Below are 14,145 nucleotides of genomic sequence, written 5' to 3' on the forward strand. Positions count from 1 at the left end.
CATCAAGATTGGGAGTGATGACATAAATTTTATCTAAATACCTGAAACATTCACATTCACAGCAGAAACATACCTCTGTTATCTGCACATATGAGACACTCCCTTCTTCTTTGTCTGATCTTATGTTAAAACTTAGTTCACAGCAGTGTTTTTTTTTTTTTTTTTTACAAGTATGTGTGATAGGGTGTATGTATGTGATGTGGTATGTGGTATGAACAGGGGGTGACCTTTTCTCACTCTTTGACCTTTGACCTATGTGCAGACCAAAGCCAGAAGGGAGGAAAACAGAGTGTCATTAAAAGAGCTAGAAAATGCACTGACAAGCTTTAGCAAATATCTGAAATCCCAGTTGCTTATTTAAAAAAAAAAAAGTTTCTCATCACACCTGGGGCATCTCTAATTCAGTTTGCTTAACTTGCTGATTTAACATAGCACTTTCTGGACTGCATTATCTTTTCTTTATACCACATTTTTGGTGAAACAAAAGCTCCTCTTTCTGCTTACATAAATCTCAATTGTTCATGTGGAAAATATGACAAATTATCTCAATTTGTTTATTGCAATCCTGGCTGAGGCTTGTTTTGAACAATCACAGGGATTATAAACACTATTTCTTGTCTATCACACAAGCCAGTTTTTCTCAGCTCCAACTTAAAACTTGTTCCCACTTGCCTGTGAGAGTCCAATACCAACAGTTGCCTCAGGAATATTTCCTCACAGAGAGAAGTGAAAGTATAGATTAATATGCATGGACACTGCTGCTGTTGCACAGATTTCACAACCTTTGAACAGTTAGAAAAATGCACAACACGGCCGGCAAAACGAATAAGATTCAATTACTAGTCAATTTACCATTATCAAATAACAATGGGCCATAAATAGAAATCAAATCTGCTGAATTTGCTCTAAATTACTTAGAATCACTTCAAATTTGCTTAACCACTTCTGAAGAAATTACATTATGAATAGCATGCACTTGAAAGAACAGTGGCTCTGTGTTTCTCTGAATGCTCTTGCAGTGTCAGGAACTGGTCAAGCCAGATCTCTAAAAAGCCTTGAGCCACATCCTCAGAGAAGAATGAATTCCCACTTTATCTCATGACTCACCACATCTTTTTATGGTCGAGACTTTCTACCCAATACAACCGTGCGAGCACAGAGGACACAAGCTGATCCCTCCCTGTTTTATTACACTACAGTATGAGCGGCTGAGTGTTTACTTGCACTTATATTGAGGGAGGAGATTTGAGGAAGGAGGGACAGGAGGGACCCACCTGTTGAGAGAGAGGAGACTGACAGCATTGCACCACAGCAGTCTCAGAGGAGAGTATGCCTACTAGCTAATGGAAACACTGCGGTGGCAGTTACTATCCATCGACTGGAGTGAGGGAGGATTAAAATGGGTAACAATGCAAGTCAAAGGAGGGGCAGCAGCAGGCGAGCCAGTGCAAAGAGTCACGCCAGTGCCAGTGTCACGTGAGTCAAATCACTCACCTGTTGTTTTTATTGTGAGAAATCTATTCTTGCTTCATTTTTTCTTATTTAAAATGTGTATTGTTTGAGGCTGAACCAGTACTGAATGAGCAGTTTTAACCTTTCACATTTCTTGTGAAATGCACTTGTGTATGCAGTTATATTAAAGAAATAGCAGTGAGAACATGAGACATATAGGACATTTTACCATGGTGGAAACTACAACACTGAGCGTGTAACAAGCCTGGCATTCTTTTTCCATTTGGTGTGTGAGTGGCCTCTGTTCAAGCGTTCACTTGCACACACATGCAAATATTCACACACCTTCAAAATGAGCGGACAGATAAAACTGCGTACAGACGGACTGTTAAACATATTTGCTCACTGGCCTTACACAACTATGTGGATGTGTGTTCATGTACTTTTGGGCAAAAACATGTCAAAGAGAATAATAATAATAAGCAAAGAAACAGCCAAAAAGTTGAGAGCATGTTCAATTTTTTTATATGAAACTTTATTTGTGGCACTGATACACTGAGTAGCTGTGACTGGTTTAACATGATCAGTTACAGGGTTGAGTAAACGGATCCACAGTCGTTCATCACAGCATGATCTCATTGTGAGAAATATAGCTTCATTGTGTCAATATTTGCTTGAGGCGATTCATGTCCTTTTTGTTCTGGGAGGCACAGTGGCAGCTCTGCCCTCTGTGGGTTGGACTACAGGCACAATTGGACCGTGAACAAACACTGCTTCTCTTCAGCAGAGTTTTAAGTACTGTAAACATTCCCCACGGTTCACAAGGAGAAAAAGAAAACATGTTCAATAACCACAGCTAGTGATTTTAACAAATTCTGTTATTACACAGAACTGGGTAAACGGTTGATAGTGTTGACAGAAAAATCAGGGTGACATAATTGCAGTCACATTCTTTTCCCTTCTGAACAGTCATCCAAGCTGAAAATCTGGTTGCTGGGTCTTCATTGATGTTTTTTAATGCTGAAGGCTGTAAATTAACACTTTTTTCCTACTTTATTTTCCAGACAGTATATCACATGTCCTTGGGCAGCAGAAAGATATGCATCACACCTCCCAGCCTTCAAATCCATGATGTATTCACTGTCTTATTTCTGACTTTGGCCGTCTGTATCAACTCCTGCTTGTGTGTTTGTAGTCTCGGTCTCTTCTCCTTTGACCCAGGCTTTGGGTGTCTTGTTCTTCTGTGTTTTAGGTGACAACATGTCAGGCTGCTGGCACGAATCTGCAAATCTCTCGCGTGCCTTCTCCCAGTTCTTCTGGGATTTTGATTTGCTCACAGAGACGCTGTCTAGCGACATGGTGGCACCAGCACCCAAACCTGACTGGGACTTCCGGATTTTCAGTTCAATCTGTGAAGAAAGGGAATGAGAAAGAACATGAGATCACTGTGTTGCTTCACAGTCTATTTTCAGTCCAAACAGAATCTGCCAACAGGAAATCACCAGAATATCTTACCGGGGCTTTCATGCCAGTTCCCTCTTTACCCAGTCCCTCTCCTTTCTTCCAGCCCATCTTCTCCAGCATTTTCCGCCCTTTATTGACTTCACTGATCTCCCTTTAAGAAGACATATTACATGATTACTACTACTTCCATTATTTTCCTTTTTTAGTAATCACAGTCAAGGACAATAAACTTACTGATGAACAGAAGCAGGTGCATCATCTCGTTGGAAGACGCCTTCACTGCCCACTGTCTGCCGTCGAGACTCTGCTCGGTCCTGGTATCTGGGGTTCCTCAGGGCTTTGGTCTCCTCATATTCAGTACTCTGTTTACAGAAAAAGCAGAGAGATGATTAGCTGCATAAAAAGAATACAGTACAGGCCAAATGTTTGGACACACCTTCTCTTTCAATGTTTTTCCTTTATTTTCATGACTATTGACATTGTAAATTCATCAAAACTATTAATGAACACATGTGGAATTATGTACTTAACAAAAAAGTGTGAAATAACTGAAAACATGTCTTATATTCTAGTAAGCAAAGGGTGGTTACTTTGAGGAATCTAAAATACAAGACATGTTTTCAGTTATTTCACACTTTTTTGTTAAGTACATAATTCCATATGTGTTCATTCATAGTTTTGATGCCTTCAGTGAGAATCTACAATGTAAATAGTCATGAAAATAAAGAAAAACGCATTGAATGAGATGGGTGTGTCCAAACTTTTGGCCTGTACTGTATATAAAACTTAAACTGGCTGCTGTTGGTCCTGGTAACACTCGCCTGCAGACCATATTTGGCCTTCATGTGCTTCAGCTCCTTCTGTCTCAGTGCTTCTTTATCCTCTTTGGTGAGAGTAGGGCCTTTGGGAAAATACAGAGTAAAGCTAATTAATCCACTCTAAAACCATTTACTTCTCATGTCTAACATGATAAGATAAATAGCCACAACTGGTGGTTGCACTCTCACATAGAGACTTTGTTTCAGTAATTATATTTGCAAGCATATCAGGCAAAGTTCAGGCTCAGTTTATCACTGCAATTTTATTAATCTATCTAAGAAAAACACACAATTACTGGATTACAAATTGCAAACTAAGTATGTACTGTTGCATGCAGTATGCATAAAATTAGGACATACTACCTCGAACTAACATTGCACCTCTTACGCATATATGCTGTGCAGAGGATTGTGGGTCAAAATAGCCAAGAAAGCATGCAGGCTTGCTAGTGCAAAATGTCACCAAATGCAGTAGAACAGGGGTGTCAAACTCAAATACACAATGGGCCAAAATTTAAAACTTGAGTAAAATGCCAACATTGAACAAATAAACCTTTTAATATATACCAAACATGTTTTGCTTTAACATTAAATATGGAACCAGCAACGCTTATAAACATACAATAAATAACTAAATAGTGCAGACATGCAAAATCAAATTTCAAATAAAAAACACATCAATGTCATTAATTTATTAAATACAAATTAAATAAAAATCGTATGCCTCTTTTCTATTTGCATCCTTCTGATTTAAATATCAAAATAAACTTTTTCAACAGGTTAATAAATTCTGCCTTTCTTTTCGCCATTTTTGGGAAGGGGTAGCTCGGAGACAGCTCTAACTTGAGGTTGCTATGACGACTGTCACAGAGGAGCGTTTCTGGGTCCTGTCCTGGTTGACGCGCCAAAACAACAGCAGGGCATTGTGGGATTTGTAGTATTAACGGTAAATGCGCCGTATAATACCGGCGGGTCAGCTTTTATAGTACAATAATAAGATACTAATTTGGTATTGCCTCACGGGCCAAATAAAATTACACTGCGGGCCAGAGTTTGACACCCCTGCAGTAGAACATCCTGCAATTTTGGCATGTTTTAGGACATACTAAATCTTTTTTTTGTCATACCAAATAGTATGGCTATTGCAAAATACACCTTGTTGTTCTGTGGATGCATTTTCTCTTGAATTGGCTCACCTGTACACTCCTCTCTCCTGTGCTTGCTGAGGTGAGCCATCACCTGACCCGGCTCACAGCCATCACAGGTGTCCGTCCCTGAGTGGATATGGAATGACAGCACAGTCTCTCCCATCTTCACCTCATCGCCGTGCATCAGTGCGTGTGGCTCACACTTTGTTTTAGGCTGTAGAAGAAAGATGCATTGATGACGTCATTGCTTAGTTGACGTTTTTACTGTTTTATTTTTAGATGCAACATTTAGGGAGAAAATGTTGACCTGCAAGATTCTGTTGCCATTAATAACTGTTCCATTCTGGCTTCCCTGGTCCACCAGCATGTAGCTCTGCTGCTCCTGGTCAAAGTACACCTCTGCATGGAACTGAAGCCAAACACAGTTCACAGTCAGAAACATGAAATAAGCATATTACTTATGAAGCTCCATGGGCAAACAGGAATACCTTGCTGACTCCCATTTCTGGTATTCGGATTGCATGGTCCATGTCTTTCTCTCTGCAACAGAGAGACAGGTTTTTTCTTTATGACTCACCAAAAGATCAATTCCTTATAATTTCACTAAGTGTGCCAAGACTTGTAGTCTCATAAGTGGGGGTTATTTCTCAGTTCTTTCTTAAAACCATCTTAGTCTGTCCTTGGTACTGCGACCTCAGGTAACATTTCACCCTGTGGCTACTCAATCTAAAACAACATGCACTATTTTTGGCTTGGTATGAAAAGTTTCAAACCTTTTATAGATATGTAACTTATACTGCCACATGACAAGAGAAAAAAATAACACCAACCTGCCAATGGTGGCTGGAGAATCGGCTGTGATGATGAACAGAGTTCCCACCTGCAGCACTGGAGATCTGACCACTGTCACTCTTACACATGGTGGCCAAATATCTCCAACTGCAGGAAAAATAAAACCATTGCATTGTCAAGGCAACATGGTAACCTCAGAAAGCTACAGTACTAAAAGTGATTTTTTTTTTTTAGTTGTGTGCCTTGGACAAGCTCTGGATTTGGCTTGTTTTAACTTCTCACCTTCATGACTCTGAGTCTCCATTTCTGATTCTGGGCTTTCCTCGGGGCTGGAGCTAGAAGATGATGAGAACGAGGGAGTGGACTCCCACTCCTCTTTCTCAGACTCTGTGATTTCACCCTCTTCCGGTTCGCTGTTCCCCTCTGATTCATCGCTCTGAGCCGGGCTCTTTTTCTTCTTCTGCTTTTTTGCCTTGACTTTCTTCCTTTTCTTCCTTGACCGACCCTTATCATCGTCGTGTGAACTTGATTTATGCTTCTTCCTCTTCGACGAAGATTTGTCACTCTCCTCTCTGTGCTTGGAAGAGTCCTTTTTACGTGACATCACATCTGGACTGCGGGACCTTCGCTTCAGTTTTTTTCGCGACTCTGTGTTCTTCTTAGCTGTCGGCTTTTCAACCCAGTCAATTTCTTCTTCTTCCAACTTTACCTCATCAAATAAGAGTTCCTGCCATCACACAGTCAACAGTGAGATTACCATCTCCAGTGATGTTCACTGACAGGGGCATCTGGCTTTGTAGATCCTATGTTGCATGTCAATCCGGGGCACTGTTTTTGTACATGGTTTCAGTCTTCAAAGACAATTCACGATAGAGCTTCTCCAAATCTTCAGTGATCTCTAATTTACTTTGCATCCAGATTTATAAGCATTTAAAAGTACAGATGACCAAATCTCAAATCCACAAATCCTTGTGGTTTATGATGCAAACAGCTATTTGATGTCCTACAATATGAAATGACTGTTTTACTTCCCTAGTTCAGAAATCACAGCATTTTAAAATTTCATCACTTACGTTACTCACAATCAAATATTGTTGAGATTGTCCCTGTGTGAATAACAGAAGCTGCCAAATTCACTGGAAGTGTGAGTGATTTACTTGTATTGACTCCTATGTTTGTAATGGCAAAACTATTGAATTAAAGATATTTTTCAGATTTTTTAAAGTAGGAGTTGTAGAGGCACTTATCCATCAGTCCATCAATCAGTGCATTACCAATAGTAGTACTGACATTGACGCAAAGCAATGTACTGCTGTGGCCGGGGTCACACAGCAAAGTCATAAATTAACACAATAACTTGTTAAATTGAAACACTGACTGCCATCTACTATAGGTAATACACTGACTATGACTATGAGCAACTCATACAAATCCACTTTCAAAAAAGGTCTAAGTTAGAAATATCTTGCAAGTATTCTGAATTGCTTTAATCTTGGTATTAAAGATGTACCTTTTTGGGAAGCAGTATTCCAGTAAGAAGAAATCTTCATTTTAGCCAATGAGTTAGTCACCTCTTGCACCTAGGTCAGAGGATAACCTTTTAGTCAACTAAGTCAACTCAAATGTATATGAAAAGAAACAAGCATTTGAAGACTGAGACCAATAAAGTCATTTAAAAACATCACAGTTTTTAAGGAGAACTACAAAGTCAAAAGCCAGCTGTCAGCCACCACGTATAAAAATTATTTTGTTATGCATCAATGAAAGATCAAGGAGTTACAAACCTTATCTTGCGTCGTTTTCTTGAGCCCTTTCTTAATTTTTTTGCCCTTCTTTTCACCAACGCTCTTGTCTTGGCAAGGCTCAGTTTGTGCAGCAGGCACCTCAATCCTGGAATGAAACTGGTATCGCCCACTTTCTGCATCATAGTAGTAATAAATGCCTGTGTTGGCATCATAGTACAACTGGCTGGCCTGCAGAAAATAAAAACAAGTATCAAATTAGAAGACTTGTACAAAATGTCTGTCAGAGAAAAAACAACACAACCAAATTAATTCTGCCATTAACAGCCTAACTTTACTAAAAATGGTGTTTGACAAACCGAGTCATAGTAGAAGCCTGTGCTGTGGTCGTAGTACATCCCAGTGGTCTCATCAAAGACAAACCCAGTCTGTGTCATAGCCTGTTCAGCAGTGGCCCTCAACATATCAGCTATGGATCCTTCATCACCCCCCTGAAAGAAACAATGTCTTGTTTAGTTATGAGTAAAGTCAAATTTATAAAGTCAAGTTTCCATTAATATCACCATCTCCTAATTTCAGTTCTTGGGATCAGCATTTATACAATAAGCCAGTATAATATATAACTAGGACTGCGCGCAGTACTGAACGGGCCCTCGCAGTCCACGCGTGTCGGGGCATGCTGCCGTCGGGGTGTGTGCGTTACAGGGACCAGTCTATACCACCCCTATGAATTTCATTGCCTTAAGTCTTATGGTCTGGGCACAGTGGCACTCATTAAATTAAACTGCCGCCAGATCGCCATTTAGGGGCCGATCAATAAAATGTTCAAGGGTTATTCTCAGGAGGGCATTGACAATAAGTATACCAAGTTTGGTGTTAATCCGACCAAGCGATATGGAGATATAAAAGACTTCAATTTAAAGAGCGCCACCTAGTGGTAATCGGCCAAGATTTTGCAGAGATCCTCAGGGGCTCGTGGGGAAGTAGTAAACTGAGTTTGATGTCATTCAGACACACCAATGTGGAGATATGCAACACTTTGTGTTTTGTGTTGAAAATAGCGCCACCTGCAGGAAGTTGTTATTTAATAACTTGAGCATTCTTTGGGTTATCAAAATTCTTTTAATAACTTTATGTTATGAGGGTCCATAGATGCTGTGTGCAAAGTTTGGTGGAAAACGATGAAATTGCCTAGGAGGAGTTCGAAAAAGTAGGTTTACGACATTTCGCGAATTTGCGGGGAAAAAAACGGTAGGCGAAAATGGGAGTGGCTTATATCACGAGATTCAGCACAACTCCGTGAACGCGTGGATATACGTTTTTTGAATGTGCGATAAAGTATGTGGGAGTTATTAGCCAAAACGCACTTTCCTTTATTATAGCGCTAAAATTTTTCACCAGGTGTGACTTATATTTAAAGTTTCATGAGTTTTGGGGTATGTTCAGGCAGTGAAATATGCGATCATTTGGGAAGAAGATTAATAATAATTTTAAAAAAAATAAATAAATAATCATTCGAAATACAATAGGGACCTCGCAGGTCGTTGCCTGCTCGGGCCCTAATAATAGTCATTCATGATGCAACTTTTTAATAAAACAAACCTCTGTTGTGGCTGCAACACTGTTGTCAGGGTTAGTGTTAGTATCAGCAGCTGCTGATGCTTCATTTAGTGTTGAAGCCTCTGCTGCCTCGCCACCATCAGCTCCATCCACTGCTGCTTCTGTGTTCAGGGCTTCCTGAGTGTCTGAAGCCTCTGGGTAGCCTGGGTAGTAGTAGTTGTAATAATCTAGAAGAGGAATGTTAAAAGATTTTTAACAGTTTACCCCCTTCATGTCCAACTGTAATGATTATTATTCTTTCGTGTCAATACAAAATTAACACACCAGTTTCTGTCCAAACATATTCCTCTGTCTGAGTTTCACTGTCGACTCTGTCTTTGTTTTTCTTCTTCCGTTCATGAATTTCTGCGCTCAGCTGGTCCACCTGAAACAGATAGATTCATTCACTTAAAAGGCATTCTTGAAACACCCACTGTAATAACATGATAATAACACTAATAATTCACATGTTCAAACTGATAAAATTTAGGGTTTTTGCAGTGTTTTATAGTGGATGTGGACCGCTTAAAAAAAAAGACCAAGTGCACTGAGATCATATGGTCATTAAAGTGATGATATACACTGACCTGTTTCCTCAGGTCTTCATTGTAGCTCTCTGTGCTCTTCTGCAGTCTGTCGGACTGGTTCAGTTGTTTCTGTAACTTTGTCAACTCAGCTCTGCAGTCGTGGAGCTCCTGCTTCAACGACTCCACTTTCAGACGGAGCTCAGAAACTTCACACTCCGTGTCCTTTTCTCCATCTTCGTTTTCCATTAGTTAAACTGAGGATGTTAACAGTTAACAGTTACTTGTTTAGGGAAGCTACCTCAGAACATTTGCCCTAGTTAATACTAGCTGATCTAGCATATCGTCACCCTGTTAAAATAATCGCCTAACTCATTTTTTCAAGTTTTGCAGGAAACACAAAAAACTTCACCAAAAGTGTAACATATGACATTTATTGATCATTTCACTCAAAAAGGATGTAACAAAGGATGGCTATTGGCATAGTAATAACACTGTATGCAAATTATGTAACTTAAGAGAAATAATGACTTAGGCAATTTTTTGAACATGACTTTGTGACTTAAGCAAGATATGGTAACACTTTATTTTGAAGGTGTCTACATAAGAGTCACACAAGCCTGTCAGAAACATGACATGACAAGTATCATGAGCATTAATGTTACTTCAAAGTGTCATTAATGTTCATGACACATCCCATGTCACTCTTATGTAGACACCTTAGAGTAAAGTGTTACCAAAATTAGTGTCAACAATAAAGCACTGATAAACTAAATTGATAACTAAACAATCTCCCCATAGCTCTTCTTTGCTGGGTTCTTATCTGATGGTATGAATGTGGCAAATTCTCAAATGAGTGATGATCTTAAAGGGGTAAAATCACATGATCTGATCAAGGATGTTGGTGATTTTACTATAGGTGGCCGGCATCATGGGGAGATGATTTAGGCAACAACAAAAAATTGAAAAAAAATGACTTGTGTATGACAGTGTGACGATATCTATTTCTGTAGGTAGTCATTTCTTTCAACAGAGACAGACCGCATACAAATACTACCTATGCATTATTCAACACACCACTACTGCCTAATGAGCGCACAAATATGTTAACGTTGACTAACTGATTCAAACTGTGCTAAGCTAACGTTGTAGCCACTGTTAGCTCTATCTGTAAGGTGCACTTCTTACCGTTTGCGTCGTTTCCCTCTCTTTGGCAGTGAATTTGCTGTCAGCACGACCTGAAAGTTGAAAATAAACATTTTGTAACTGCTCTGTATTTCCGACACAGTCGAGTACATGTTTTTGATGATAGTTAGACAGTTAGAGTTATAACCGTGGTAATGTTTACTGTCCACCCTGTTCGCAACCGCCATTTACTAATAGCTCACTACGTCACAACGGAAGTAGTTCTTCTTCGGGGTTGGCGGACTTCTCCCTCTGACACATCTCGAAGAGCTTTGCTACCACCCTTCGACGAAAATGAGTCATAATTTACCAGTGAAAAATATTACATGTTTATTTTTACTTTATGTACTTATGGCAACATATTTTACTACAGAGCCCGGTAAGTGTCAGAAAACAGCATGCAATTCTACATTTGCCCTCACTAGAAGAAGGTATTGGTGCACGCACGCTGAACTGCGGATTGATCTAGTTTGATTTTTAAAAACATTTAAGTATACGCAGTGTCTCATTGAATTTACAATAATAGATATTTGTAGAGCACATTTACTGATTATAATACATGTATGTAGTGTATAGAAAACAAGCAAAAAAGCCTTTTTCTCGGTCCCCAAAAGCTTCCCTTGTGGGTGAAATATTGTAGTTAATGGTAATTTAAGTGGTAAAGTTGTTGGGGAATATGCAGCGCTTAAGCCCAAAATTAACTCGCATGATACGAGCTTGAAGAGGTCCCTTAAAATGTAATCTTCATTATTTCAGTTTTATGCTTGCATGTTGCTTTTTAAAAATTACTTATTTTCATTGAAGACCTATCTCTTCCAACAATACCTCGGTTAAGTCATAGTCCCCTAACTTATATATTTTTTAAGTGCTCTTCTTCTTCTTCTTCAGCGTATAGCACTCCTGTAGCGATTGCAGTTGGCTCTAAAAAGTAATGTACTTACTTGATTCCTGTGGTCTAAGGCTTATACCTCAGGTTGAATGCACTTATTGTAAGTCACTTTGGACAAAAGCGGCAGCCAAATGACGTAATTTAATGTAATGTGATGTAATTCAATTAACACGCTACAAATTGTTAGGAAGTGATCCCAATTGCTTATTTATGGTGGACATGGAGTGCAATACCTAGCCTGTTGAGTTTGTTTACAGTGCAAATGGGCTCCAAAGGGTTTAATTCATGGTATGACTTATAATAACTAATGGACTGTGCATGTTATCATAAACAATCGTTGAGCAATTGATCAATGTGCAATTGTGGATGCGATTATTTAAGCCTCCGTGCTTAGTTATAGTAGGCTATATTGCAGTGAATGGGCCTTTGTAAACTTGCGTTTTGCATTATATAACTTATACTGTACCTGTCATATTATACATCCATGCAGTTTACTGGCGTCCAATCATGAACGTTTCAATTGATGATGTTTAATGCAATCAGAACATGTGAACAGCAGTTTTGTAATGTTTTGTTCTTAATGAGGTGCACTGTCTGGGTGTTACTGTTCACTTTCACCACTAGATGGTGCTGCAACACACTGATTGTCTATTTTACAGCTCAGAGTGAGACTTGATGGAGCAAGTTTTTTACTTGAGGAGACACTAATCTCTGACAGGATGTGGTTATAACATAGAGTCAAAGCAAACATTTTTTTCAGTTAGTAGTTGATGTTGAATGTTCATCCCACAATTTGTTGCTGTCCATATTTGCTGTCAGAGAGCTAACATTTTTGGTTTCCCTCACAGGAAAAAGTCAGGATTACAGACACTACTCACACAGACTAATTGTGGCGCACATAATCTCTGTCAATGACCCTTGCTTCACTTCCTCTTCCTCCTCTGTTCCTCAAACTTACACAAAACTATTCTTCTGGTCAAATTTTGATTAACTTCCTTCCTGTCTGTGGATGTATTTCAGGCTTCAGATTTCAGGGCTGTAGTATGATGATGTGACTCCACTATTGTACTCTAAAAATGAAACAATCTATTTATGGTAAGAGTGTAATTAAAGTATGATACTGTAGAGACACTGTGAATATAACGCATACTCAAGTGCAAAGTTATCTCAGGGCAGCTTTGTCAGAAAAATATTGTTGCTGGATACTAAGCCTGACATCGAGACTAAAAACAGAAACAGGCAGAATTTGACTTGTTGTGTCAACAGATAAAAGTCCAGAGTTGTTTTCCTTCTAGTTCAGTGACTTAACGTTTTCTCCAAAAATGTTTTTTATGTTCCTCCCACTGTGCTTGAAATCTGAGCTCTTTTGAGTTGTGTTTGGATTTTGGTGGAGCGTCAGAATCCTTGGCAGGACCTCTGGTGGCTGTGGTGGTAGAACGGGAGGTCTTTTATCGGGAGATACACACACGCAGCTGCCTCACCCTACCTAATGATGTTTATTGTTGCCATATTTAGACTAGAAAGCAGGCACGAAGCCGTCATCTGCGAGTGTGACTGGTTTGTTTTTAAAGGAGTGAGAAAGATGGTGCCGTTCGGTTTAGTTCAGTTTTTTGTGTGTTTCTAGAGAAAACTGGCAATGAATGGTTATGAGTAAATGCTGGAGATGGTAATAGGAACCCTTTATTATGTAACCTACTTATCCCTGGCTACCATGAGTTTTCCCTGGCCCCTCACCACTGGTGCAGGGAGCTATTTAGAATAAACAGAGAATCCATGGAAACAAAGAGTTTAATGCTCTTTCCACTTACAAACATTAATTTATTGTGGAAGAAATAACCTCCACAAATGCATAAAACACAGCACTATCACACCACCCCTTTAAGGTTGCTCATATGCTGTAGCTTTGTCTATTAATCAAAGTGTTGATGGAAGATTAAAGATTTAATATTAACCCTGGGCTACTGAGTGTCTCCACTGTGTCTCACTGACCTCAAAGATAAGTTATTTTGTCAGCAAACACATTTAGATACAAGAAAGAGATACCTTCCCCCAGAATAAAGGCACAAATTGATCCTTGTGCTCCAGTGATAATCTCTTTGTTCTACTGCTAATTATACATGATCAATGCAAGCAGGGCTCACCCTCACCTTCACCTCAGCCTCAAGCCCCACCAGAGCCAGACTGTAAATAAGTGGGCTGAGGACATACTCCACCCTTTCTGGTCCAGTGTGGAAACTCTGAGGCACGTGTGTCTCTGCTGCTCCAGTGGAATTTGGGAGGAGTTTAGCTGCTGCGTGGCCAAACCAAACCTTCGAAGAGTTTCTGGAGAGGGAGTAGAGTATTACAAAACAATACACAGATTATGCACGTTAGATGACAAGGCTCAAAAAAACAAACAAAAAACTATAATTATAGCAGACAGGTGTACCTAAGCTGGTGGCCACTTTAAAGTTGTGATATGTTTCTCATTTTGCTTTGAAAATGTACATATCAAAATGTCGATTGTTAGACTTTATAGCTCATAACTGCTGC

General features: G+C 39.4%; 2 protein-coding genes across 4 annotated transcripts in view; one reads left to right on the top strand and one right to left on the bottom strand.

Annotated features, from left to right (window-relative positions):
* Positions 1–14,145, top strand: part of tacc1 (transforming, acidic coiled-coil containing protein 1) — a 45,410-nt gene that overhangs the window by 7,654 nt on the left and 23,611 nt on the right. The window lies entirely within an intron of this gene.
* aggf1 (angiogenic factor with G patch and FHA domains 1) lies at positions 1,972–10,941 on the bottom strand. 3 transcript variants are annotated; one of them, XM_059328934.1, is made up of 16 exons: positions 10,873–10,941; positions 10,728–10,777; positions 9,603–9,796; positions 9,301–9,400; positions 9,019–9,203; positions 7,776–7,907; positions 7,459–7,647; positions 5,957–6,401; positions 5,713–5,821; positions 5,371–5,422; positions 5,190–5,291; positions 4,931–5,096; positions 3,738–3,817; positions 3,151–3,278; positions 2,968–3,067; positions 1,972–2,861 (listed from the first exon to the last, which is right to left on the bottom strand). In XM_059328934.1, the coding sequence occupies exons 3-16, from the start codon at positions 9,786–9,788 to the stop codon at positions 2,598–2,600; spliced, it is 2,238 nt and encodes a 745-aa protein (XP_059184917.1). In that variant the 5' UTR covers positions 9,789–9,796; positions 10,728–10,777; positions 10,873–10,941; the 3' UTR covers positions 1,972–2,597. The 3 variants fall into 3 exon arrangements, with proteins under 3 accessions (XP_059184917.1, XP_059184916.1, XP_059184918.1); XM_059328933.1 differs by having other exon boundaries at positions 10,728–10,932; XM_059328935.1 differs by lacking the exon at positions 5,957–6,401 and adding an exon at positions 7,185–7,254 and having other exon boundaries at positions 10,728–10,931.

Source organism: Centropristis striata, chromosome 3 (genome assembly GCF_030273125.1).
Source record: "Centropristis striata isolate RG_2023a ecotype Rhode Island chromosome 3, C.striata_1.0, whole genome shotgun sequence".
NCBI lineage: Eukaryota > Metazoa > Chordata > Actinopteri > Perciformes > Serranidae > Centropristis > Centropristis striata.